The following is a 27974-nucleotide window of genomic DNA, read 5'->3' as shown; positions in this document are numbered from 1 at the left end:
TCCCCCATTCACTCCCTTATACCTGTCGTATACTCGCACACCTCTCGTACATCCCTCCCACTGTCCTAACCTTCCTTCCCTCCTGAGATGGTAATTCCCAATAGTAACTCCAACTCTGCTGGAAACCTTTGAAGCTGCTAAACTTAGCTGCTGAACTTTGACTATAATATATGACAATATCTTCATTGTCGTACTGAAGTCTCGCAGCTCAGGCTGACACTCGCTGTATAGTCCTTGTGGCTTAGCGCTTCTTTTTGATTATAATAATAATAATCAGGCTGACACTTCAGCATTGTAACCCGTCCCTTGTGATGGAATGTGACACGGTAACGTAGCTTTTGTTCCCACTATCATACGATGGTTACCAACCCAGTGCTGATGTATCCAGTTTTGTTAATGAAAAAAACAAATCATTCCTACCATTCTGCCACTTACCCAGCCCTCGTCCCGTGGTGCCTCCCTCACACCCTCCCACACCCTCACACCCTCTCACACCCTCACACCCTCACACACCCTCACACACCCTCACACCCTCCCACACCCTCACACCCTCTCACACCCTCACACCCCCCACACCCCACACCCTCCCACACCCTCACACACCCTCACACCCTCCCACACCCTCACACACCCTCACACCCTCACACCCTCACACACCCTCCCACACCCTCACACCCTCTCACACCCTCCCACACTCTCACACCCTCCCACACCCTCCCACACCCTCACACACCCTCACACCCTCCCACACCCTCACACCCTCTCACACCCTCACACACCCTCACACCCTCACACACCCTCACACCCTCTCACACCCTCACACACCCTCACACCCCTCACACCTCACACCCTCTCACACCCTCACACACCCCTCACACACCCTCACACACCCTCACACACCCTCACACCCCCACACTCTCCCACACACCCCACACTCTCCCACACCCTCCCACACCCTCACACACCCTCACACACCCTCACACCCACACTCCCTCACACCCTCCCACACCCTCACACACCTCCACACCCTCACCTCCCTCCCACACCCTCACACCCTCCCTCACCCTCCCACACCCTCACACCCTCACACCCCTCCCACACCCACACACCCTCCCCACACCTCCCTCACACCCTCCCCACCCACCCTCCCACACACCCCTCCCACACCCTCCACACCTCCCCTCACCCTCCCTCACCCTCCCACACCCTCCCACACCCTCCCACCCACCCTCCACACCTCCCACACCCTCCCACACCCTCCACACCCTCCCTCACACCCTCCCACACCCTCCCACACCCCCCCTCCCTCCACCTCACCCTCCCACCCCACCCTCACACCCTCCCACACCCTCCCACACCCGCACACCCTCCCTCACCCTCCCACACCCTCACACCCCTCCCACCCACCCTCACACCCTCCCTCACACCCTCACACACCCTCCACACCCTCTCACACCCTCACACACCTCCTCACACCCTCCCACACCCTCACACCCTCTCACACCCTCACACACCCTCACACCCTCACACCCTCCCACACCCTCACACCCTCCCTCACCCTCCCACACCCTCACACCCTCCCTCACCCTCCCACACCCTCACACCCGCCCTCACCCTCCCACCCCCGCCCACCCACCCTCACCCACCCACACCCTCACACCCTCTCACACACCCACCACACCCTCCACACCCCTCCACACCCCTCACACACCCTCACACCCTCCCACACCCTCACACCCTCTCACACCCTCACACACCCTCACACCCTCACACACCCTCACACCCTCTCACACCCTCACACCCTCCCACACCCTCACACACCCTCACACACCCTCACACACCCTCACACCCTCACACACCCTCACACCCTCACACACCCTCCCACACCCTCACACACCCTCACACCCTCCCACACCCTCACACACCCTCACACCCTCCCACACCCTCACACACCCTCACACACCCTCCCACACCCTCACACCCTCCCTCACCCACCCACACCCTCACACCCGCCCACACCCTCCCACACACCCTCACACCCTCCCATATCCTCACACCCTTCCACACCCTCTACACACCCTCACACACCCTCCCACACCCTCACACCCTCCCTCACCCTCCCACACTACCCTCACACCTTCCCACGCCCTCCTACACCCGCACACCCTCCTACACCCCTCCCACACCCTCACACCCTCCCACACCCTCCCACACCCTCCCACACCCTCACACCCTCCCTCACCCTCCCACCCTCACACCCCCTCACACCCTCACACACCCTCACACCCTCCCACACCCTCCCACACCCTCACACCCTCCCTCACCCTCCCACACCCTCACACCCTCCCACACCCTCCCACACCCTCACACCCACCCTCACCCTCCCACCCTCCCACACCCTCACACCCTCCCTCACCCTCCCACACCCTCACACCCTCCCACACCCTCACACCCTCTCACACCCTCACACACCCTCACACCCTCTCACACCCTCACACACCCTCACACCCTCCCACACCCTCACACCCTCTCACACCCTCACACACCCTCCCACACCCTCACACCCTCCCTTACCTCTCCCACACCTGCCTCACTGTCCCCCCCCTACATCCTCCCTCATACCTCTCCCAAATCCTCCCAACCAAACTCCCTCACATGTGACTCGTTAATGAGGAAGTTATCAGCGTCATCTTCACGACGTCAAATAAGATATTATTTCCACTATAACAGTGGTATTTAACCTGGGGTTATTATTCCCCTGGGGGTAATTCTCTCTTTCTCAGGAGGTGACTAACTGCCGCCACTGTATAATAATAACAGTAATAATAATAATTTACTAGAGTATTAAAATAATAATAATAATAATATTTGTAGTAGTATTTACAGGTGGGGTTAGAACCCATGGCGCGTGAGTCTTAACAACCACCAGTCACTTTAGTCTTATATATTATAAATATGCAAATGAATTTTCATTTTGTTCTTGAGATATAAAGTCTCCTTTTAAAATGTTGAGTTCTGATTCTGAAATACTACAGAAACAACTCTGGTAACACTAAGTTCTCAAGAACAGCTGCAGACTCACAGCGTGACCTCTCCTGACGTTTCGCCCGCTGTGAGAGGGGAAAACGTGTTTTATCAGGAAGACGACTGTGATGTCTCTTGCTATGTATTGTGTGAGTCTGCTGTAAGATCAACAGTGCTTTGATGCTAGTGAGCAGCTCTTCATCCCAGGACACGGAACTACACTTCACTTTCTCGGATCAAGTATGACTGCCTCACATTTCCCATGACCATGGGTGCCTAACCACGACTTGGCTTGGCCTAGACCTGACTTGGCCTAGACCTGACTTGACCTAGAGCTGACTTGGCCTAGACCTGACTTGGCCTAGACCTGACTTGACCTAGAGCTGACTTGGCCTAGACCTGACTTGACCTAGAGCTGACTTGGCCTAGACCTGACTTGACCTAGAGCTGACTTGGCCTAGAGCTGACTTGACCTAGAGCTGACTTGACCTAGAGCTGACTTGACCTAGACCTGACTTGACCTAGAGCTGACTTGGCCTAGACCTGACTTGACCTAGACCTGACTTGACCTGACTTGGCCTAGACCTGACTTGGCCTAGACCTGACTTGACCTAGACCTGACTTGGCCTAGACCTGACTTGGCCTAGACCTGACTTGACCTAGACCTGACTTGACCTAGACCTGACTTGACCTGACTTGACCTAGACCTGACTTGGCCTAGACCTGACTTGACCTGACTTGGCCTAGATCTGACTTGGCCTAGACCTGACTTGACCTAGACCTGACTTGACCTAGACCTGACTTGACCTATGGAAACGTAAAAGCAACAGCAATAACAACAACAAAACACATTTTTAACTGGGATTACGACCTAAGTTAGACTTTGTTTCTCTATGTCTCCTCTCTCTGTGTCTCCTCTCTGTGTGTCTCCTGTGTCTCCTTTGTGTCTCCTTTCTCTGTGTCTCCTTTCTCTGCGTCTCCTTTCTCTGTGTCTCCTTTCTCTGTGTCTCCTCTTTCTCTCTAACCGAGGTTTCATGCTCGGGCTGATATGTTTCAATACTATATATATATATGTGTGGTGGAATATGGCAGGAAACATAGCTAGCTTGCGTTCCCATTGTCACTATCGTATAGAATATGGCAGCAGCACACCGCTCAGGTGTCCAGTAAAATAAAGGAATCTCTCCCTCTCTCTGGTTCGCTGGCTGGCTTGGCCTGCATGATAATCAAAGCCACAAATTTGAGCCTCAGTGCGTGGCTAGCTGTCTATCGCTGGATGAACGAGTAAGGTTTTGTGGGAGCAGTCCAATCATACCTGAGAAACTGGAATGGTTTCTGGGAATATTCCAAATGTGGCGGAGAGATCGGGTAACCAGTGTGTAATGGGCAGTCACGTGAGCTATAATTCCTGCTGGATTTACCTGTGTGTGTTTGTGATTACTTGCTGTAGCTACAGCAGCAGAGTTGTGTTGATGTATTATCTTCAGTGTTTTTACACGATTTTTTTTTCTTCCAAGGGTTAAGATATAGCTCTTGACCTCGCCTCTTCTCGTTGATTACTAATTGCTGGCCTCCAGGGCCCAGTCATAGCTACTCTGGGAACTGTGTATAATGTATTCCTCCACCAGGTCTATATCTGATGAGTTCCACTTACCACTGAGATTTAAAAAAAGTACTAACGTCCACATGACTTAGATGCCATTTATGTCTCCTTGCTCCGTCTCCTCGCCTCCATAATCCTTTAAGTATTTTCTATGTCATGATCGTATCCCACTGGTCCTCTGCTAGTGTTGTTAAATTAAGTTTTTTAAGTCTGTCCTCTTTGATTATGTGTGTGCGTGCTTGCTAGTGTGTTTACCTAGCTGCACTTAGTTATACTTGCTGCAATGCTACATTCACAACTCTCTTCAGTTTTTGTTTTATTTTCTTTATTACCCTTTCATCTCATTTTCTTTCTATTCCTTATACTGTAGTCTTGCTAATTCTTGGTCCATCTCACTGTTCTTTTTCACTCCCAGCCTCTTATTTCAGGGTGTGTGTGTGTGTGTGGTGTGTGTGTGGTGAGTATGGTGTGTGTGGTGTACGTGTGTGTGTGTGTGGTTGTGTGTGTACTCACCTAAGTGTGGTTGCAGGGGTCGAGACTCAGCTCCTGGCCCCGCCTCCTCACTGACCGCTACTGGGTCCTACCTCTCCCTGCTCCATGAGCTTTATCATACCTCGTCTTGAAACTATGTATGGTTCTTGCCTGTGTGTTTGTGTGTGGGTGTGTGACTACAAAATCTGATTATTGTATCTTTGCTGTAAGGGTTATACAGCGTCTTAGGAATGGAAAGTAGTAAGGTGTGATCCGAGAGAGGGGAGGATCATTGTTAATTCCTCGGGTGTTAGAGACCCTTGCTAACATCAAACATGATAAAAGTGGAGGTGTGAGGAAGGTAGATCTACACTTACTGAGTCAACGTCTGTACTCATTATCTCTGTTCCATGTCTCTCACTCTTCTGTCACTGTTGCATGTCTCTCACTGTTGCATGTCTCTCACTGTTGCATGTCTCTCACTGTTCCATGTCTCTCACTGTTCCGTGTCTCTCACTGTTCTGTCACTGTTCCGTGTCTGTCACTCTTCTGTCACTTCCGTGTCCCTCACTTTTCCGTGTCTCTCACTGTTCCATGTCTCGCTGTTCCGTGTCTCACTGTTCCGTGGCTGTTAATGTTCCATATCTCATTGTAATTCACAACTGTTCCACGAGGAGGTGTATGTGTGTTGTGATATACAGTATAGAAAAGGACACTTGTCTACATTTCAGAACATACAGGAGGGCCCCACTTATACAACAGATTAGGTTTCGGGCTACTGTGGGGCCCCACTTATACAGCAGATTAGGTTTCGGGCTACTGTGGGGCCCCACTTATACAGCAGATTAGGTTTCGGGCTACTGTGGGGCCCCACTTATACAGCAGATTAGGTTTCGGGCTACTGTGGAACCCCGCTTATACAGCAGATTAGGTTTCGGGCTACTGTGGAACCCCGCTTATACAGCAGATTAGGTTTCGGGCTACTGTGGAACCCCGCTTATACAGCAGATTAGGTTTCGGGCTACTGTGGAACCCCGCTTATACAGCAGATTAGGTTTCGGGCTACTGTGGAACCCCGCTTATACAGCAGATTAGGTTTCGGGCTACTGTGGAACCCCGCTTATACAGCAGATTAGGTTTCGGGCTACTGTGGAACCCCGCTTGTACAGCAGATTAGGTTTCGGGCTACTCTGGAACCCCGCTTATACAGCAGATTAGGTTTCGGGCTACTCTGGAACCCCGCTTATACAGCAGATTAGGTTTCGGGCTACTCTGGAACCCCGCTTATACAGCAGATTAGGTTTCGGGCTACTCTGGAACCCCGCTTATACAGCAGATTAGGTTTCGGGCTACTGTGGAACCCCGCTTGTACAGCAGATTAGAACCCCGCTTATACAGCAGATTAGGTTTCGGGCTACTCTGGGCCCCCGCTTATACAGCAGATTAGGTTTCGGGCTACTGTGGGACCCCACTTATACAGCAGATTAGGTTTCGGGCTACTGTGGGGCCCCGCTTATACAGCAGATTAGGTTTCGGGCTACTGTGGAACACAGCTAATACATCAGATTAGGTTTCGGGCTACTGTGGCACCCCACTTATACATCAGATTATGTTTCGGGCTACTGTGGGACCCCGCTTATACAGCAGATTAGGTTTCGGGCTACTGTGGAACCCCGCTTATACAGCAGATTAGGTTTCGGGCTACTGTGGAACCCCGCTTATACAGCAGATTAGGTTTCGGGCTACTGTGGAACCCCGCTTATACAGCAGATTAGGTTTTGGGCTACTGTGGAACCCCGCTTATACAGCAGATTAGGTTTCGGGCTACTGTGGGGCCCCGCTTATACAGCAGATTAGGTTTCGGGCTACTGTGGGACCCCACTTATACAGCAGATTAGGTTTCGGGCTACTGTGGGACCCCGCTTATACAGCAGATTAGGTTTCGGGCTACTGTGGGGCCCCACTTATACAGCAGATTAGGTTTCGGGCTACTGTGGGGCCCCGCTTATACAGCAGATTAGGTTTTGGGCTACTGTGGAACCCCGCTTATACAGCAGATTAGGTTTCGGGCTACTGTGGGACCCCGCTTATACAGCAGATTAGGTTTCGGGCTACTGTGGGGCCCCGCTTATACAGCAGATTAGGTTTCGGGCTACTGTGGGGCCCCGCTTATACAGCAGATTAGGTTTCGGGCTACTGTGGGGCCCCGCTTATACAGCAGATTAGGTTTCGGGCTACTGTGGGGCCCCGCTTATACAGCAGATTAGGTTTTGGGCTACTGTGGGACCCCGCTTATACAGCCGATTAGGTTTCGGGCTACTGTGGGGCCCCATTTATACAGCAGATTAGGTTTCGGGCTACTGTGGGGCCCCGCTTATACAGCAGATTAGGTTTCGGGCTACTGTGGGACCCCGCTTTTACAGCAGATTAGGTTTCGGGCTACTGTGGGGCCCCGCTTATACAGCAGATTAGGTTTTGGGCTACTGTGGGACCCCGCTTATACAGCAGATTAGGTTTCGGGTTACTGTGGGGCCCCGCTTATACAGCAGATTAGGTTTCGGGCTACTGTGGGGCCCCGCTTATACAGCAGATTAGGTTTCGGGCTACTGTGGAACCCCGCTTATACAGCAGATTAGGTTTCGGGCTACTGTGGGACCCCGCTTATACAGCAGATTAGGTTTCGGGTTACTGTGGGGCCCCGCTTATACAGCAGATTAGGTTTCGGGCTACTGTGGGGCCCTGCTTATACAGCAGATTAGGTTTTGGGCTACTGTGGGGCCCCGCTTATACAGCAGATTAGGTTTCGGGCTACTGTGGGGCCCCGCTTATACAGCAGATTAGGTTTTGGGCTACTGTGGGACCCCGCTTATACAGCAGATTAGGTTTCGGGTTACTGTGGGGCCCCGCTTATACAGCAGATTAGGTTTCGGGCTACTGTGGGGCCCCGCTTATACAGCAGATTAGGTTTCGGGCTACTGTGGTTCCCCGCTTATACAGCAGATTAGGTTTTGGGCTACTGTGGAACCCCGCTTATACAGCAGATTAGGTTTCGGGTTACTGTGGGGCCCCGCTTATACAGCAGATTAGGTTTCGGGCTACTGTGGGGCCCTGCTTATACAGCAGATTAGGTTTTGGGCTACTGTGGGGCCCCGCTTATACAGCAGATTAGGTTTCGGGCTACTGTGGGGCCCCGCTTATACAGCAGGTTAGGTTTCGGGCTACTGTGGGGCCCCGCTTATACAGCAGGTTAGGTTTCGGGCTACTGTGGGGCCCCGCTTATACAGCAGATTAGGTTTTGGGCTACTGTGGGACCCCGCTTACACAGCAGATTAGGTTTCGGGCTACTGTGGGGCCCCATTTATACAGCAGATTAGGTATCGGGCTACTGTGGGGCCCCGCTTATACAGCAGTTTAGGTTTCGGGCTACTGTGGGACCCCGCTTATACAGCAGATTAGGTTTCGGGCTACTGTGGGGCCCTGCTTATACAGCAGATTAGGTTTCGGGCTACTGTGGGGCCCTGCTTATACAGCAGATTAGGTTTCGGGCTACTGTGGGACCCCGCTTATACAGCAGATTAGGTTTCGGGCTACTGTGTGGCCCTGCTTATACAGCAGATTAGGTTTCGGGCTACTGTGGGGCCCTGCTTATACAGCAGATTAGGTTTCGGGCTACTGTGGGGCCCCGCTTATACAGCAGATTAGGTTTCGGGCTACTGTGGGACCCCGCTTATACAGCAGATTAGGTTTCGGGCTACTGTGGGACCCTGCTTATACAGCAGATTAGGTTTCGGGCTACTGTGGGACCCTGCTTATACAGCAGATTAGGTTTCGGACTACTGTGGGACCCTGCTTATACAGCAGATTAGGTTTCAGGCTACTGTGGGACCCTGCTTATACAGCAGATTAGGTTTCGGGCTACTGTGGGGCCCCGCTTATACAGCAGATTAGGTTTCGGGGTACTGTGGGACACCGCTTATACAGCAGATTAGGTTTCGGGCTACTGTGGGGCCCCGCTTATACAGCAGATTAGGTTTCGGGCTACTGTGGGGCCCCGCTTATACAGCAGATTAGGTTTCGGGCTACTGTGGGGCCCCGCTTATACAGCAGATTAGGTTTCGGGCTACTGTGGGACCCCACTTATACAGCAGATTAGGTTTCGGGCTACTGTGGGGCCCCGCTTATACAGCAGATTAGGTTTCGGGCTACTGTGGGGCCCCGCTTATACAGCAGATTAGGTTTCGGGCTACTGTGGGACCCCACTTATACAGCAGATTAGGTTTTGGGCTACTGTGGGGCCCCACTTATACAGCAGATTAGGTTTCGGGCTACTGTGGGGCCCCACTTATACAGCAGATTAGGTTTCGGGCTACTGTGGGACCCCACTTATACAGCAGATTAGGTTTCGGGCTACTGTGGGGCCCCACTTATACAGCAGATTAGGTTTCGGGCTAATGTGGGACCCCGCTTATACAGCAGATTAGGTTTCGGGCTACTGTGGGACCCCGCTTATACAGCAGATTAGGTTTCGGGCTACTGTGGAACCCCGCTTATACAGCAGATTAGGTTTCGGGCTACTGTGGAACCCCGCTTATACAGCAGATTAGGTTTCGGGCTACTGTGGAACCCCACAAATACATCAGAATAGGTTTCGGGCTACTGTGGGGCCCCGCTTATGCAGCAGATTAGGTTTCGGGCTACTGTGGAACCCCGCTTATACAGCAGATTAGGTTTCGGGCTACTGTGGGACCCCGCTTATACAGCAGATTAGGTTTCGGGCTACTGTGGGGCCCCTCTTATACAGCAGATTAGGTTTCGGGCTACTGTGGGACCCCGCTTATACAGCAGATTAGGTTTCGGGCTACTGTGGAACCCCGCTTATACAGCAGATTAGGTTTCGGGCTACTGTGGGGCCCCACTTATACAGCAGATTAGGTTTCGGGCTACTACTGTAAAGCGAAAATCTCTGTAAAGCGACTTTTTTTTTTTTTTTTTCAAATGCAAATAAAAGCCTGATAACATGTTTAATAGAGCTAGGTCTAAAAAAATGCATGTACAATACACACATTACTTACCTTTAATATATTTTCGTCCTTAACTTCGAGTGAATAAAGGAAGATTGGGTATAAATGAAAGCCGCTGTGTTAGCGAAACGCTGTAAAGCGGGGCCTGTCTGTATGTTAAACATTTGGCCACTAGTGGCTTCATCAGGACAGTCGGAACCATCGTGGCGGAATGTTTCCTTCCATAAATGTTCTGAACTTGATGTAAATGGCTCAGCAGATTGACAAGTTGAAGACTGACACACTTGTGCAACATTTAGTAATGTTTATTGTGCCAGTGTTTTACTAGCCAGTGACTTCTTCACTCCAGTTATGAGAATAACTGTTGAAACTGGGAGTGCACCATATGTTAAGAAACTGGGAGTGCACCATATGTTAAGAAACTGGGAGTGCACCAGTGCTGTGTTAAGAAACTGGGAGTGCACCATATGTTAAGAAACTGGGAGTGCACCATATGTTAAGAAACTGGGAGTGCACCATATGTTAAGAAACTGGGAGTGCACCAGTGCTGTGTTAAGAAACTGGGAGTGCACCAGTGCTGTGTTAAGAAACTGGGAGTGCACCAGTGCTGTGTTAAGAAACTGGGAGTGCACCAGTGCTGTGTTAAGAAACTGGGAGTGCACCAGTGCTGTGTTAAGAAACTGGGAGTGCACCAGTGTTGTGTTAAGAAACTGGGAGTGCACCAGTGTTGTGTTAAGAAACTGGGAGTGCACCAGTGTTGTGTTAAGAAACTGGGAGTGCACCAGTGTTGTGTTAAGAAACTGGGAGTGCACCAGTGTTGTGTTAAGAAACTGGGAGTGCACCAGTGTTGTGTTAAGAAACTGGGAGTGCACCAGTGTTGTGTTAAGAAACTGGGAGTGCACCAGTGTTGTGTTAAGAAACTGGGAGTGCACCAGTGTTGTGTTAAGAAACTGGGAGTGCACCAGTGTTGTGTTAAGAAACTGGGAGTGCACCAGTGTTAAGAAACTGGGAGTGCACCAGTGCTGTGTTAAGAAACTGGGAGTGCACCAGTGTTGTGTTAAGAAAGTGGGAGTGCACCATATGTTAAGAAACTGGGAGTGCACCAGTGCTGTGTTAAACTGGGAGTGCACCAGTGCTGTGTTAAACTGGGAGTGCACCAGTGCTGTGTTAAACTGGGAGTGCACCAGTGCTGTGTTAAACTGGGAGTGCACCAGTGCTGTGTTAAACTGGGAGTGCACCAGTGCTGTGTTAAACTGGGAGTGCACCAGTGCTGTGTTAAACTGGGAGTGCACCAGTGCTGTGTTAAACTGGGAGTGCACCAGTGCTGTGTTAAACTGGGAGTGCACCAGTGCTGTGTTAAACTGGGAGTGCACCAGTGCTGTGTTAAACTGGGAGTGCACCAGTGCTGTGTTAAACTGGGAGTGCACCAGTGCTGTGTTAAACTGGGAGTGCACCAGTGCTGTGTTAAACTGGGAGTGCACCAGTGCTGTGTTAAGAAACTGGGAGTGCACCAGTGCTGTGTTAAGAAACTGGGAGTGCACCAGTGCTGTGTTAAGAAACTGGGAGTGCACCAGTGCTGTGTTAAGAAACTGGGAGTGCACCAGTGTTGTGTTAAGAAACTGGGAGTGCACCAGTGTTGTGTTAAGAAACTGGGAGTGCACCAGTGTTGTGTTAAGAAACTGGGAGTGCACCAGTGTTGTGTTAAGAAACTGGGAGTGCACCAGTGTTGTGTTAAGAAACTGGGAGTGCACCAGTGTTGTGTTAAGAAACTGGGAGTGCACCAGTGTTGTTAAAAAACTGGGAGTGCACCAGTGCTGTGTTAAGAAACTGTGAGTGCACCAGTGCTGTGTTAAGAAACTGGGAGTGCACCAGTGCTGTGTTAAGAAACTGGGAGTGCACCAGTGCTGTGTTAAGAAACTGGGAGTGCACCAGTGTTGTTAAAAAACTGGGAGTGCACCAGTGCTGTTAAAAATCGTGCACTGATGTTTAACATGAAGGAATGTTGAAATTAATCACATGCACCACCACTACCCCACCTGTCTACCACTACCCCACCTGTCTACCACTACCCCACCTGTCTACCACTACCCCACCTGTCTACCACTACCCACCTGTCTACCACTACCCCACCTGTCTACCACTACCCCACCTGTCTACCACTACCCCACCTGTCTACCACTACCCCACCTGTCTACCACTACCCCACCTGTCTACCACTACCCCACCTGTCTACCACTACCCCACCTGTCTACCACTACCCACCTGTCTACCACTACCCACCTGTCTACCACTACCCACCTGTCTACCACTACCCCACTGTCTACCACTACCCACCTGTCTACCACTACCCCACCTGTCTACCACTACCCCACCTGTCTACCACTACCCCACCTGTCTACCACTACCCCACCTGTCTACCACTACCCACCTGTCTACCACTACCCCACCTGTCTACCACTACCCCACCTGTCTACCACTACCCCACCTGTCTACCACTACCCACCTGTCTACCACTACCCCACCTGTCTACCACTACCCCACCTGTCTACCACTACCCCACCTGTCTACCACTACCCCACCTGTCTACCACTACCCACCTGTCTACCACTACCCACCTGTCTACCACTACCCACCTGTCTACCACTACCCACCTGTCTACCACTACCCACCTGTCTACCACTACCCCACCTGTCTACCACTACCCACCTGTCTACCACTACCCACCTGTCTACCACTACCCACCTGTCTACCACTACCCACCTGTCTACCACTACCCACCTGTCTACCACTACCCCACCTGTCTACCACTACCCACCTGTCTACCACTACCCACCTGTCTACCACTACCCACCTGTCTACCACTACCCCACCTGTCTACCACTACCCCACCTGTCTACCACTACCCCACCTGTCTACCACTACCCACCACCATCAAACACCAATCACCCACTACCACCATCATAATGGTTCAGCCACCAGTTCTTTATCCCTTACTACCTCTACCCACAGCTACTGATATTACTGCTACTACTGTTACTACTATTACTGCGTCTACTGTTACTACTATTACTGCGTCTACTGTTACTACTATTACTGCGTCTACTGTTACTACTATTACTGCTGCTACTGTTACTATTACTGCTGCTACTGTTACTACTATTACTGCTGCTACTGTTACTACTATTACTGCGACTACTGTTACTACTATTACTGCTGCTACTGTTACTACTATTACTGCGACTACTGTTACTACTATTACTGCGTCTACTGTTACTACTATTACTGCTGCTACTGTTACTACTATTACTGCTGCTACTGTTACTACTATTACTGCTGCTACTGTTACTACTATTACTGCGACTACTGTTGCTACTATTACTGCTGCTACTGTTACTACTATTACTGCGACTACTGTTACTACTATTACTGCGTCTACTGTTACTACTATTACTGCGTCTACTGTTACTATTACTGCTGCTACTGTTACTACTATTACTGCTGCTACTGTTACTATTACTGCGACTACTGTTACTACTATTACTGCTGCTACTGTTACTATTACTGCGACTACTGTTACTACTATTACTGCGACTACTGTTACTACTATTACTGCGACTACTGTTACTACTATTACTGCGACTACTGTTACTACTATTACTGCGACTACTGTTACTATTACTGCGACTACTGTTACTACTATTACTGCTGCTACTGTTACTACTATTACTGCTGCTACTGTTACTGCTATTACTGCTGCTACTGTTACTGCTATTACTGCTGCTACTGTTACTACTATTACTGCTGCTACTGTTACTACTATTACTGCTGCTACTGTTACTACTATTACTGCTGCTACTGTTACTATTACTGCGACTACTGTTACTATTACTGCGACTACTGTTACTACTATTACTGCGACTACTGTTACTATTACTGCTGCTACTGTTACTATTACTGCTGCTACTGTTACTATTACTGCAACTACTGTTACTACTATTACTGCTGCTACTGTTACTACTATTACTGCGAGTACTGTTACTACTATTACTGCGACTACTGTTACTACTATTACTGCTGCTACTGTTACTATTACTGCGACTACTGTTACTATTACTGCGACTACTGTTACTATTACTGCTGCTACTGTTACTATTACTGCGACTACTGTTACTACTATTACTGCGACTACTGTTACTATTACTGCTGCTACTGTTACTACTATTACTGCTGCTACTGTTACTACTATTACTGCGACTACTGTTACTATTACTGCGACTACTGTTACTATTACTGCGACTACTGTTACTATTACTGCTGCTACTGTTACTACTATTACTGCTGCTACTGTTACTACTATTACTGCGACTACTGTTACTACTATTACTGCGACTACTGTTACTACTATTACTGCGACTACTGTTACTATTACTGCGACTACTGTTACTGCGACTACTGTTACTACTATTACTGCTGCTACTGTTACTACTATTACTGCGACTACTGTTACTATTACTGCGACTACTGTTACTATTACTGCGACTACTGTTACTACTATTACTGCGACTACTGTTACTACTATTACTGCGACTACTGTTACTACTATTACTGCGACTACTGTTACTACTATTACTGCTGCTACTGTTACTATTACTGCGACTACTGTTACTATTACTGCGACTACTGTTACTATTACTGCGACTACTGTTACTACTATTACTGCGACTACTGTTACTACTATTACTGCGACTACTGTTACTACTATTACTGCTGCTACTGTTACTACTATTACTGCGACTACTCTTACTACTATTACTGCTGCTACTGTTACTATTACTGCGACTACTGTTATTACTATTTTCTATTATAACTATTACTACTTCCACTACTATTATTACTAGTACGACTACTAGTACTGTTACTAGTATTACTGTTATTACTAGTACTACTACTGTTATTACTACTACTGCTATTACTACTACTGTTACTGCTACCTCTTGACTACATTATAATACCCACAAATAACTGTCACCGAGGAGAGGAGAGATATAACTACGTTTAGGTCCCACCTACACCATTTTCAAGTCACAACCAAACGAGAAAAAACAGAGAAGACCAGAAGACAGTTCGAGAGAATGGAGGGAAAGAAGGGAGTAGTGGTGGTAGTAGTAGTGATAGTAGTGGTGATAGTAGCAATAGTAGTAAGAGGTGTGAGTTATTTGTAGTGTTCCAGTCACGCTTTTCTGACTTATTCTTTTTGTTAATATTACTGCTATCTAATTATTTAATAATCAGCATAGCGTGTGGATGGTGACAGTTATGGAGCACGTCTCACGTGCTGACGTACTGAGACGTGTGGATGGTGACAGTTGTGGAGCACGTCTCACGTGCTGACGTACTGAGACGTGTGGATGGTGACAGTTGTGGAGCACGTCTCACGTGCTGACGTACTGAGACGTGTGGATGGTGACAGATGTGGAGCACGTCTCACGTGCTGACGTACTGAGACGTGTGGATGGTGACAGATGTGGAGCACGTCTCACGTGCTGACGTACTGAGACGTGTGGATGGTGACAGTTGTGGAGCACGTCTCACGTGCTGACGTACTGAGACGTGTGGATGGTGACAGTTGTGGAGCACGTCTCACGTGCTGACGTACTGAGACGTGTGGATGGTGACAGTTGTGGAGCACGTCTCACGTGCTGACGTACTGAGACGTGTGGATGGTGACAGATGTGGAGCACGTCTCACGTGCTGACGTACTGAGACGTGTGGATGGTGACAGATGTGGAGCACGTCTCACGTGCTGACGTACTGAGACGTGTGGATGGTGACAGTTGTGGAGCACGTCTCACGTGCTGACGTACTGAGACGTGTGGATGGTGACAGTTTGTGGAGCACGTCTCACGTGCTGACGTACTGAGACGTGTGGATGGTGGCAGTGGAGCACGTCTCACGTGCTGACGTACTGAGACGTGTGGATGGTGACAGTGGAGCACGTCTCACGTGCTGACGTACTGAGACGTGTGGATGGTGACGGTTGTGGAGCACGTCTTACGTGCTGACGTACTGAGACGTGTGGATGGTGACAGTTGTGGAGCACGTCTCACGTGCTGACGTACTGAGACGTGTGGATGGTGACGGTTGTGGAGCACGTCTCACGTGCTGACGTACTGAGACGTGTGGATGGTGACAGTTGTGGAGCACGTCTCACGTGCTGACGTACTGAGACGTGTGGATGGTGACAGTTGTGGAGCACGTCTCACGTGCTGACGTACTGAGACGTGTGGATGGTGACAGTTGTGGAGCACGTCTCACGTGCTGACGTACTGAGACGTGTGGATGGTGACAGTTGTGGAGGACGTCTCACGTGCTGACGTACTGAGACTTGCGTTGCAACCTGGAAATCAGGTCAGCTATTGAAGCATAAATCAAGGTTAAATTAACTGTGTGTACATGTTAGGTTGACAACACAGAAGCAAGTTATACCTTGAACTCCTGTAATTTTCCCCTGCACTCGCTTGCTTTATGCTAGAAACTGTATTTATGTCTCTTGTTAGGTACTAATGCCCAGATATTAGTGTAATAGTTAGGTACGCCTCGCCTCAGCCTGGGCAGGAGAGTACTTACATAGGTACACTTCACCACAATCGCTGTGGGCAGATACAAACATAGTAGCAGTTATGTACACCGCCACAGTTACTGTGGGTAGTTACATACGTAGTGATAGGTACACCTCACCACAGTCACTGTGGGTAGATACATACGTAGTGATAGGTCTCGCCACAGTCAGCCTGGGAAGGTAGGTACTCAACACCCACATGGCAGTCTTCACGTGTGGTGAACAAGTTGTGTGTAGCGTTAATGATCCTCGTGTAGTCGGTAGGCTTTAAACCCACTTAAGACAGTGTGGTAGGACTGCAAGTCTTTCCTGTCTCGTGAACACGTTAGACAAGTAAATCTTACACACACTTATGCTTATATAAACCCTTTATTGCAGGTTTTAATAGCTTCTCTTACTGTAATATTTCCTCATTTACGAGACCTGGTCGCAGGGACCATAATCACGGGAATCGTTAACAGATTTACACTATGACAATAAAGCTTGGTTTAGGAGAGGTGTTAATGTTGCAGTTTTATAACTGTAGTGAAGGTGCGCCTCTGGCAAGACAGTGATGGAGTGAATGATGATGAAAGTGTTTCTTTTACGGGTCACACTGCCTTAGTGGGAAACGGCCGATGTGTTAATAAAAAAAATTAATTACCCTTGATTGTCGTGGTAGAATCTGGGCGTGGGTGTATTAGAGCGTGGGCGTGGGTGTGGTAGAATCTGGGCGTGGGTGTGGTAGAATCTGGGCGTGGGTGTGGTAGAATCTGGGCGTGGGTGTATTAGAGCGTGGGTGTGGTAGAACCTGGGCGTGGATGTATTAGAGCGTGGGTGTGGTAGAACGTGGGCGTGGGTGTATTAGAGCGTGGGCGTGACGCTGAAGGAAGCATCAATATCTTAGTGAGAACTTACGAGATTATTCCCTCCTGGAAGGCTGTTATTTGGCCAGAAAATTAACTTTGCAAGATGTACGAGTGACTTTCTAGGTGATTGACTGTAATACTTCTTTTGACGTGGTGATGGGTGAGGGAGGGAGGCGTGGGGTGACGGACGGGGGAGTGGGTTAGACAGACAGGGAGGGAGAAGTGGGTTAGACAGACAAGGAGGGAGAAGTGGGTTAGACAGGGAGGGAGGAGCGAGTTAGGAATGGAGGAGTGGGTTAGGCGAGGGAGGATTAAAGTAAAGGAAAGAAGGGTAGGTTAAGGGAGTATCAGGCGAGGGAATGGCAAAGTCGAACTTTCTCCCTTCTCTTCTTTCAACCCCATCCCCTTCCCCCCCATACACACAAAAGTAGGCTTTAACACAATACGGTAGTAGGTCTCGATACACAACAGTAGATCTCAACACACAACAGTTGGTCTCAACACACAGTAGTAGGTCTCAACACAACAGTAGGTCTCAACACAACAGTAGGTCTCAACACAACAGTAGGTCTCAACACAACAGTAGGTCTCAACACACAACAGTTGGTCTCAACACAGTAGTAGGTCTCAACACAACAGTAGGTCTCAACACAACAGTAAGTCTCAACACAACAGTAGGTCTCAACACAACAGTAGGTCTCAACACAACAGTAGGTCTCAACACAACAGTAGGTCTCAACACAACAGTAGGTCTCAACACAACAGTAGGTCTCAACACAACAGTAAGTCTCAACACAACAGTAGGTCTCAACACAACAGTAGATCTCAACACACAACAGTTGGTCTCAACACACAGTAGTAGGTCTCAACACACAGTAGTAGGTCTCAACACAACAGTAAGTCTCAACACAACAGTAAGTCTCAACACAACAGTAGGTCTCAACACAACAGTAGGTCTCAACACAACAGTAGGTCTCAACACACAACAGTTGGTCTCAACACACAACAGTTGGTCTCAACACACAGTAGTAGGTCTCAACACAACAGTAGGTCTCAACACAACAGTAAGTCTCAACACAACAGTAGGTCTCAACACAACAGTATGTCTCAACACAACAGTAGGTCTCAACACAACAGTAGGTCTCAACACACAACAGTTGGTCTCAACACACAGTAGTAGGTCTCAACACAACAGTAGGTCTCAACACAACAGTAAGTCTCAACACAACAGTAAGTCTCAACACAACAGTAGGTCTCAACACAACAGTAAGTCTCAACACAACAGTAGGTCTCAACACAACAGTAAGTCTCAACACAACAGTAGGTTTCTGGAATTAAGTCTGGAAGGTTGTCACAGCTGATGTTTGCAGATGACACAGTGCTGTTTGGAAATTTAGAAGACAAAGAAATGGAATGGAAAGGAATGTAAAAGAAGAAATTAAAAAGTGAACTCACGAAAAAATGAATTAAAGTTAAGGTAACTAGTTGGGAGTGAGTTTATAGGGAAGGATCATGTTGGGAGTGAGTTTATAGGGAAGGATCATGTTGGGAGTGAGTTTATAGGGAAGGATCATGTTGGGAGTGAGTTTATAGGGAAGGATCATGTTGGGAGTGAGTTTATAGGGAAGGATCATGTTGGGAGTGAGTTTCTAGGGAAGGATCATGTTGGGAGTGAGTTTATAGGGAAGGATCATGTTGGGAGTGAGTTTATAGGGAAGGATCATGTATGTTGGGAGTGAGTTTATAGGGAAGGATCATGTTGGGAGTGAGTTTATAGGGAAGGATCATGTTGGGAGTGAGTTTATAGGGAAGGATCATGTTGGGAGTGAGTTTATAGGGAAGGATCATGTTGGGAGTGAGTTTATAGGGAAGGATCATGTTGGGAGTGAGTTTATAGGGAAGGATCATGTTGGGAGTGAGTTTATAGGGAAGGATCATGTTGGGAGTGAGTTTATAGGGAAGGATCATGTTGGGAGTGAGTTTATAGGGAAGGATCATGTTGGGAGTGAGTTTCTAGGGAAGGATCATGTTGGGAGTGAGTTTATAGGGAAGGATCATGTTGGGAGTGAGTTTATAGGGAAGGATCATGTATGTTGGGAGTGAGTTTATAGGGAAGGATCATGTTGGGAGTGAGTTTATAGGGAAGGATCATGTTGGGAGTGAGTTTATAGGGAAGGATCATGTTGGGAGTGAGTTTATAGGGAAGGATCATGTTGGGAGTGAGTTTATAGGGAAGGATCATGTTGGGAGTGAGTTTATAGGGAAGGATCATGTTGGGAGTGAGTTTATAGGGAAGGATCATGTTGGGAGTGAGTTTATAGGGAAGGATCATGTTGGGAGTGAGTTTACAGGGAAGGATCATGTTGGGAGTGAGTTTATAGGGAAGGATCATGTTGGGAGTGAGTTTACAGGGAAGGATCATGTTGGGAGTGAGTTTATAGGGAAGGATCATGTTGGGAGTGAGTTTATAGGGAAGGATCATGTTGGGAGTGAGTTTATAGGGAAGGATCATGTTGGGAGTGAGTTTATAGGGAAGGATCATGTTGGGAGTGAGTTTATAGGGAAGGATCATGTTGGGAGTGAGTTTACAGGGAAGGATCATGTTGGGAGTGAGTTTACAGGGAAGGATCATGTTGGGAGTGAGTTTACAGGGAAGGATCATGTTGGGAGTGAGTTTATAGGGAAGGATCATGTTGGGAGTGAGTTTACAGGGAAGGATCATGTTGGGAGTGAGTTTACAGGGAAGGATCATGTTGGGAGTGAGTTTACAGGGAAGGATCATGTTGGGAGTGAGTTTATAGGGAAGGATCATGTTGGGAGTGAGTTTATAGGGAAGGATCATGTTGGGAGTGAGTTTATAGGGAAGGATCATGTTGGGAGTGAGTTTATAGGGAAGGATCATGTTGGGAGTGAGTTTATAGGGAAGGATCATGTTGGGAGTGAGTTTACAGGGAAGGATCATGTTGGGAGTGAGTTTACAGGGAAGGATCATGTTGGGAGTGAGTTTATAGGGAAGGATCATGTTGGGAGTGAGTTTACAGGGAAGGATCATGTTGGGAGCGAGTTTACAGGGAAGGATCATGTTGGGAGTGAGTTTACAGGGAAGGATCATGTTGGGAGTGAGTTTACAGGGAAGGATCATGTTGGGAGTGAGTTTATAGGGAAGGATCATGTTGGGAGTGAGTTTATAGGGAAGGATCATGTTGTTAGTGAGTTTATAGGGAAGGATCATGTTGGGAGTGAGTTTATAGGGAAGGATCATGTTGGGAGTGAGTTTATAGGGAAGGATCATGGGAGTGAGTTTATAGGGAAGGATCATGTTGGGAGTGAGTTTATAGGGAAGGATCATGTTGGGAGTGAGTTTATAGGGAAGGATCATGTTGGGAGTGAGTTTACAGGGAAGGATCATGTTGGGAGTGAGTTTACAGGGAAGGACCATGTTAGGAGTGAGTTTACAGGGAAGGATCATGTTGGGAGTGAGTTTATAGGGAAGGATCATGTTGGGAGTGAGTTTATAGGGAAGGATCATGTTGGGAGTGAGTTTATAGGGAAGGATCATGTTGGGAGTGAGTTTATAGGGAAGGATCATGTTGGGAGTGAGTTTATAGGGAAGGATCATGTTGGGAGTGAGTTTATAGGGAAGGATCATGTTGGGAGTGAGTTTATAGGGAAGGATCATGTTGGGAGTGAGTTTATAGGGAAGGATCATGTTGGGAGTGAGTTTATAGGGAAGGATCATGTTGGGAGTGAGTTTACAGGGAAGGATCATGTTGGGAGTGAGTTTATAGGGAAGGATCATGTTGGGAGTGAGTTTATAGGGAAGGATCATGTTGGGAGTGAGTTTATAGGGAAGGATCATGTTGGGAGTGAGTTTATAGGGAAGGATCATGTTGGGAGTGAGTTTATAGGGAAGGATCATGTTGGGAGTGAGTTTATAGGAAAGGATCATGTTGGGAGTGAGTTTATAGGGAAGGATCATGTTGGGAGTGAGTTTATAGGGAAGGATCATGTTGGGAGTGAGTTTATAGGGAAGGATCATGTTGGGAGTGAGTTTATAGGGAAGGATCATGTTGGGAGTGAGTTTATAGGGAAGGATCATGTTGGGAGTGAGTTTATAGGGAAGGATCATGTTGGGAGTGAGTTTATAGGGAAGGATCATGTTATGAGTGAGTTTATAGGGAAGGATCATGTTGGGAGTGAGTTTACAGGGAAGGATCATGTTGGGAGTGAGTTTATAGGGAAGGATCATGTTGGGAGTGAGTTTATAGGGAAGGATCATGTTGGGAGTGAGTTTATAGGGAAGGATCATGTTGGGAGTGAGTTTATAGGGAAGGATCATGTTGGGAGTGAGTTTATAGGGAAGGATCATGTTGGGAGTGAGTTTACAGGGAAGGATCATGTTGGGAGTGAGTTTACAGGGAAGGATCATGTTGGGAGTGAGTTTACAGGGAAGGATCATGTTGGGAGTGAGTTTATAGGGAAGGATCATGTTGGGAGTGAGTTTACAGGGAAGGATCATGTTGGGAGTGAGTTTACAGGGAAGGATCATGTTGGGAGTGAGTTTACAGGGAAGGATCATGTTGGGAGTGAGTTTATAGGGAAGGATCATGTTGGGAGTGAGTTTATAGGGAAGGATCATGTTGGGAGTGAGTTTGTAGGGAAGGATCATGTTGGGAGTGAGTTTGTAGGGAAGGATCATGTTGGGAGTGAGTTTATAGGGAAGGATCATGTTGGGAGTGAGTTTATAGGGAAGGATCATGTCGGGAGTGAGTTTATAGGGAAGGATCATGTTGGGAGTGAGTTTATAGGGAAGGATCATGTTGGGAGTGAGTTTATAGGGAAGGATCATGTTGGGAGTGAGTTTATAGGGAAGGATCATGTTGGGAGTGAGTTTATAGGGAAGGATCATGTTGGGAGTGAGTTTATAGGGAAGGATCATGTTGGGAGTGAGTTTATAGGGAAGGATCATGTTGGGAGTGAGTTTATAGGGAAGGATCATGTTGGGAGTGAGTTTATAGGGAAGGATCATGTTGGGAGTGAGTTTATTGGGAAGGATCATGTTGGGAGTGAGTTTATAGGGAAGGATCATGTTGGGAGTGAGTTTACAGGGAAGGATCATGTTGGGAGTGAGTTTACAGGGAAGGATCATGTTGCGAGTGAGTTTACAGGGAAGGATCATGTTGGGAGTGAGTTTATAGGGAAGGATCATGTTGGGAGTGAGTTTACAGGGAAGGATCATGTTGGGAGTGAGTTTATAGGGAAGGATCATGTTGGGAGTGAGTTTATAGGGAAGGATCATGTTGGGAGTGAGTTTATAGGGAAGGATCATGTTGGGAGTGAGTTTATAGGGAAGGATCATGTTGGGAGTGAGTTTATAGGGAAGGATCATGTTGGGAGTGAGTTTATAGGGAAGGATCATGTTGGGAGTGAGTTTATAGGGAAGGATCATGTTGGGAGTGAGTTTATAGGGAAGGATCATGTTGGGAGTGAGTTTATAGGGAAGGATCATGTTGGGAGTTTATAGGGAAGGATCATGTTGGGAGTGAGTTTATAGGGAAGGATCATGTTGGGAGTGAGTTTACAGGGAAGGATCATGTTGGGAGTGAGTTTACAGGGAAGGATCATGTTGGGAGTGAGTTTACAGGGAAGGATCATGTTGGGAGTGAGTTTACAGGGAAGGATCATGTTTTGAGTGAGTTTACAGGGAAGGATCATGTTGGGAGTGAGTTTACAGGGAAGGATCATGTTGGGAGTGAGTTTACAGGGAAGGATCATGTTGGGAGTGAGTTTATAGGGAAGGATCATGTTGGGAGTGAGTTTATAGGGAAGGATCATGTTGGGAGTGAGTTTATAGGGAAGGATCATGTTGGGAGTGAGTTTATAGGGAAGGATCATGTTGGGAGTGAGTTTATAGGGAAGGATCATGTTGGGAGTGAGTTTATAGGGAAGGATCATGGGAGTGAGTTTATAGGGAAGGATCATGTTGGGAGTGAGTTTATAGGGAAGGATCATGTTGGGAGTGAGTTTATAGGGAAGGATCATGTTGGGAGTGAGTTTACAGGGAAGGATCATGTTGGGAGTGAGTTTATAGGGAAGGATCATGTTGGGAGTGAGTTTATAGGGAAGGATCATGTTGGGAGTGAGTTTATAGGGAAGGATCATGTTGGGAGTGAGTTTATAGGGAAGGATCATGTTGGGAGTGAGTTTATAGGGAAGGATCATGTTGGGAGTGAGTTTATAGGGAAGGATCATGTTGGGAGTGAGTTTATAGGGAAGGATCATGGGAGTGAGTTTATAGGGAAGGATTATGTTGGGAGTGAGTTTATAGGGAAGGATCATGTTGGGAGTGAGTTTATAGGGAAGGATCATGTTGGGAGTGAGTTTACAGGGAAGGATCATGTTGGGAGTGAGTTTATAGGGAAGGATCATGTTGGGAGTGAGTTTACAGGGAAGGATCATGTTGGGAGTGAGTTTACAGGGAAGGATCATGTTGGGAGTGAGTTTACAGGGAAGGATCATGTTGGGAGTGAGTTTACAGGGAAGGATCATGTTGGGAGAGAGTTTACAGGGAAGGATCATGTTGGGATTGAGTTTATAGGGAAGGATCATGTTGGGAGTGAGTTTACAGGGAGGGATCATGTTGGGAGTGAGTTTACAGGGAAGGATCATGTTGGGAGTGAGTTTACAGGGAAGGATCATGTTGGGAGTGAGTTTACAGGGAAGGATCATGTTGGGAGTGAGTTTACAGGGAAGGATCATGTTGGGAGTGAGTTTATAGGGAAGGATCATGTTGGGAGTGAGTTTACAGGGAAGGATCACGTTGGGAGTGAGTTTACAGGGAAGGATCACGTTGGGAGTGAGTTTACAGGGAAGGATCACGTTGGGAGTGAGTTTACAGGGAAGGATCATGTTGGGAGTGAGTTTACAGGGAAGGATCATGTTGGGAGTGAGTTTACAGGGAAGGATCATGTTGGGAGTGAGTTTACAGGGAAGGATCATGTTGGGAGTGAGTTTACAGGGAAGGATCATGTTGTTAGTGAGTTTACAGGGAAGGATCATGTTGGGAGTGAGTTTACAGGGAAGGATCATGTCTCAGTAGTAGTACCAGTTCCTAGTAACCAGTAACCAGTGTACCAGTAGATGACTCACTACCAACCGTCTCTGCATGAATCACTGTCTGTATTCATATTGCTGCTGACCATAGCAGGATTTCAAACACCCCCTCACATAGGCACTGTGGGTCAGGCAGTCTTACGATAGAGAGCAGAGAGGCAGGCCGGCTGTCGCGCTTCCCATACTTCCGTCGTTATAATATACGTACTACCAGCCTACGTGAGTATTTTTACCCAATCCACGTTTCGAACCCCCACATGACAAATGGTGGCAGTGGTGGGATCCGAATGAGCATTCGTTTAGGCCCCTTAACTCGACGTTTGGTTCATCCCACAGCGCCAATTCTGCTTACCAAAAATGGCCCACTAGGTACTCATATTAGTTGCCAGAGCTTCATTATTCTTCAAGCAAGCTCGGCATCTCACCCATTTAAAGTTTGAGAATAGGTTGAGGACGTTTCGTCCCCAACACCTCTAATCATTCGCTTTACCGGATGAAATTAATCCTGAGATTTCCAGCTATCCTGAGGGAAACTTCAGAGGGAACCAGCTACTAGATGATTTGATTAGTCTTTCGCCCCTATGCCCAGCTCAGACGATCGATTTGCACGTCAGAATCGCTACGGACCTCCACCAGAGTTTCCTCTGGCTTCATCCTGGCCAGGCATAGTTCACCATCTTTCGGGTCGCAACATGTCTGCTCTTGGTACTTGCTCCTCCCTGCCTGCCGCTACACACACGCTCGCACGGACATCACAGCAAGTCCCGGGCCTGCGCCCCTTCCCTTCCTGCACAACATACATACATGCAGGCTGGAGGATATTTCACGCCATCGCATTCCCTGCAGCCAGCACCCTCCTTAAGCCGCACCACCTTGTCGACAGGGGCAAAGGGAAAACTCGACCAGTGCTTACCTGTCTTGGGGCCGGATGGTAGGTGGAGGGAGCAGAGTCAGCACCCGGCGAGGGGATCGGCCCCGGCTCCAGCCCATGCACCACTGAAAGGTGCACACGCCAGGCCTGTCACTTTCATTACACCTTTGGGTTTAGTGCGCCCACTGACTCGCACACATGTTAGACTCCTTTTTATCACTTCTACTGTGTAATCTCAACGTTGAGTTTCATTCGTTGAGTTTCTTCGATGAGTTGTGCTATATTATACCTTGTATTGCATTACAGTTTCAGTTATGTAAGCTTCCATTCCAATGTTCTACTTATGTATGTTATAATGTTCAATTGTTGTGTACTTTGACATTGTATAGAATCAGCCCAAGCCGTATACCTGCCATCTCTAGTTTGTATTAGTTGTATGTCGGGACGACATACGTTAGCGTCGCCGAGCTCTCAGTAGTAGTACCAGTTCCTAGTAACCAGTTACCAGTAACCAGTGTACCAGTAGATGACTCACTACCAACCGTCTCTGCATGAATCACTGTCTGTATTCATATTGCTGCTGACCATAGCAGGATTTCAAACACCCCCTCACTTAGGCACTGTGGGTCAGGCAGTCTTACGATAGAGAGCAGAGAGGCAGGCCGGCTGTGGCGCTTCCCATACTTCCGTCGTTATAATATACGTACTACCAGCCTACGTGAGTATTTTTACCCAATCCACGTTTCGAACCCCACATGACACATGTTGGGAGCGATTTTACAGGGAAGGATCATGTTGGGAGTGAGTTTACAGGGAAGGATCATGTTGGGAGTGAGTTTATAGGGAAGGATCATGTTGGGAGTGAGTTTATAGGGAAGGATCATGTTGGGAGTGAGTTTACAGGGAAGGATCATGTTGGGAGTGAGTTTACAGGGAAGGATCATGTTGGGAGTGAGTTTACAGGGAAGGATCATGTTGGGAGTGAGTTTATAGGGAAGGATCATGTTGGGAGTGAGTTTATAGGGAAGGATCATGTTGGGAGTGAGTTTACAGGGAAGGATCATGTTGGGAGTGAGTTTACAGGGAAGGATCATGTTGGGAGTGAGTTTACAGGGAAGGATCATGTTGGGAGTGAGTTTACAGGGAAGGATCATGTTGGGAGTGAGTTTACAGGGAAGGATCATGTTGGGAGTGAGTTTACAGGGAAGGATCATGTTGGGAGTGAGTTTACAGGGAAGGATCATGTTGGGAGTGAGTTTAATACTTGAGAGTGGATGTGTCAACAAATGGGTCTTTAATGGAGTTGTCAGTCATAAAATACACGGAGGACAGCATGCGAATAAATGGTTTACAAAACCGACAAGTTGATAAATGAGACACTTGTGCAACATTTGGGTATCTTTATTCTGGAAAAGTTTCGCCAATGAGTGGCTTCTTCAGTTTAATTCAGAGAAAGGTGAAAGATGAAGAGGAGTTTGAGGTAATCAGTCCTCAGTCTGGAGTCGATGTGTTCAGTCCATCGATCGATGCACTGGATTTATCACAAAGGAAAGAACATAGCATGAGTGTTGCAGTCTATGAAAAAGAAGTTTGTCGGTATACGCAAGAAAGGGTAATATATCAGAGCACAGTGGCGACAGCATCGTCATAAGTGTACATGGCATGATTCTTGAATGTTGCAACCAGGAGACGGTAGTGCCTGAGACCAACGTGTGGTGTGAATACTGTGCACAGAATGAGGAAAGTGGAAAGCACTGCAGTGATAAGAGCTGTACGATTCAAATAGTGTTGAAGTTATTAAGATTTATTACTAGCAGTTGAATCTTTTTTCCCGAAGATACGACTCACAGAAGTCTACTAACACCCAGGCACTTACTACCAGGTGAACCGGGGAAGATGGTGTAGGGAAACTTTCTTGAAATGTCTGTGCTAGAGTCCTGCCTCTTAAACTACATCCACAGGCATAACTAGTCTCGGACTGCTTGAACCCTATCATACTCTTGAAAGTGGAGCTCACCTTCACTTCAACACCTGGTTCATTTAAGTTCCGTATCGCCCTGAGACTGGATAAGACCTTTCTAACATCTCTGTACGCATCTGTCCTTTTAAGTTTGTTTCAGTCTGTCCGTATCTGCGCCATCATTTCCTTGGGTATCATGTATGTCGTAATGATGTCTTCCCATTGTGTGAGGTGAGGTCATGAACGAGAGAGAACGTGACACCTGGTGGCCACCACTCGCTCATACATTACACTGGGATTGCCACCACATATTTCCAACGGCACCAAATGGGTTTACCTACACAACTTACTGAGGATAATTGTGACACAGACAGCCCCAGAGCTGCTTTATACATTACTGTGACACACAGCCCCAGCAGGTGGTATATACATTACTGTGACAGA

General features: G+C 47.9%; 2 protein-coding genes across 3 annotated transcripts in view; both read left to right on the top strand.

The window, feature by feature from the left end:
• LOC128704241 (rootletin) overlaps positions 1 to 27974 on the top strand; it is a 504072-nt gene that overhangs the window by 44340 nt on the left and 431758 nt on the right. The window lies entirely within an intron of this gene.
• Positions 17743 to 21703, top strand: LOC138855198 (rhoptry surface protein CERLI2-like; the record flags this gene model as incomplete). The annotated part of the gene is made up of 2 exons (XM_070103233.1): positions 17743 to 17785; positions 20985 to 21703. Coding segments are annotated over exons 1-2 (762 nt in total), but the record flags the coding sequence as incomplete, so codon positions are not given.

Source organism: Cherax quadricarinatus, chromosome 84, assembly GCF_038502225.1.
Source record: "Cherax quadricarinatus isolate ZL_2023a chromosome 84, ASM3850222v1, whole genome shotgun sequence".
NCBI classification, from domain to species: domain Eukaryota; kingdom Metazoa; phylum Arthropoda; class Malacostraca; order Decapoda; family Parastacidae; genus Cherax; species Cherax quadricarinatus.
This window is presented reverse-complemented; position numbering and strand designations above follow the sequence as displayed.